Source organism: Penaeus monodon, chromosome 24 (genome assembly GCF_015228065.2).
Source record: "Penaeus monodon isolate SGIC_2016 chromosome 24, NSTDA_Pmon_1, whole genome shotgun sequence".
In the NCBI taxonomy this organism is placed as follows: Eukaryota; Metazoa; Arthropoda; class Malacostraca; order Decapoda; family Penaeidae; genus Penaeus; species Penaeus monodon.
The window spans coordinates 6,487,077-6,487,287 of record NC_051409.1 but is presented as its reverse complement, the minus strand read 5'-3'; the positions used below and the strand labels follow the sequence as shown (position 1 = coordinate 6,487,287).

At 35.1% G+C, this 211-nt stretch overlaps 1 protein-coding gene across 1 annotated transcript in view; it reads left to right on the top strand.

Annotated features, from left to right (window-relative positions):
* Positions 1-211, top strand: part of LOC119588517 (von Willebrand factor D and EGF domain-containing protein-like) — a gene marked incomplete at its 5' end in the record, with an annotated part of 11,046 nt that overhangs the window by 2,993 nt on the left and 7,842 nt on the right. The window contains 1 exon segment of the mRNA XM_037937160.1: positions 7-98. Within this exon segment, the coding sequence (XP_037793088.1) occupies positions 7-98 (92 nt within the window).

The window sequence follows — 211 nt, the reverse complement described above, 5'->3', positions numbered from 1 at the left end:
CACCAGAACTCTCCAGCTTCGGCAGTTCAACGCAAATCAAGATGTCTCTTACCGGTCCAGCAATGCTCAAAGCCAAGGCAACGTGAAGAGTTTTGAAAGTTAGTGGTCACTGTTATTCTCTTGTTGCTATTTGTTTAAGTTTTTGTTGAATTTCAACTTTTTTTTTTTTCGTTTTTTGATATATGCTGAAAAAAATACTATAAAACTATAG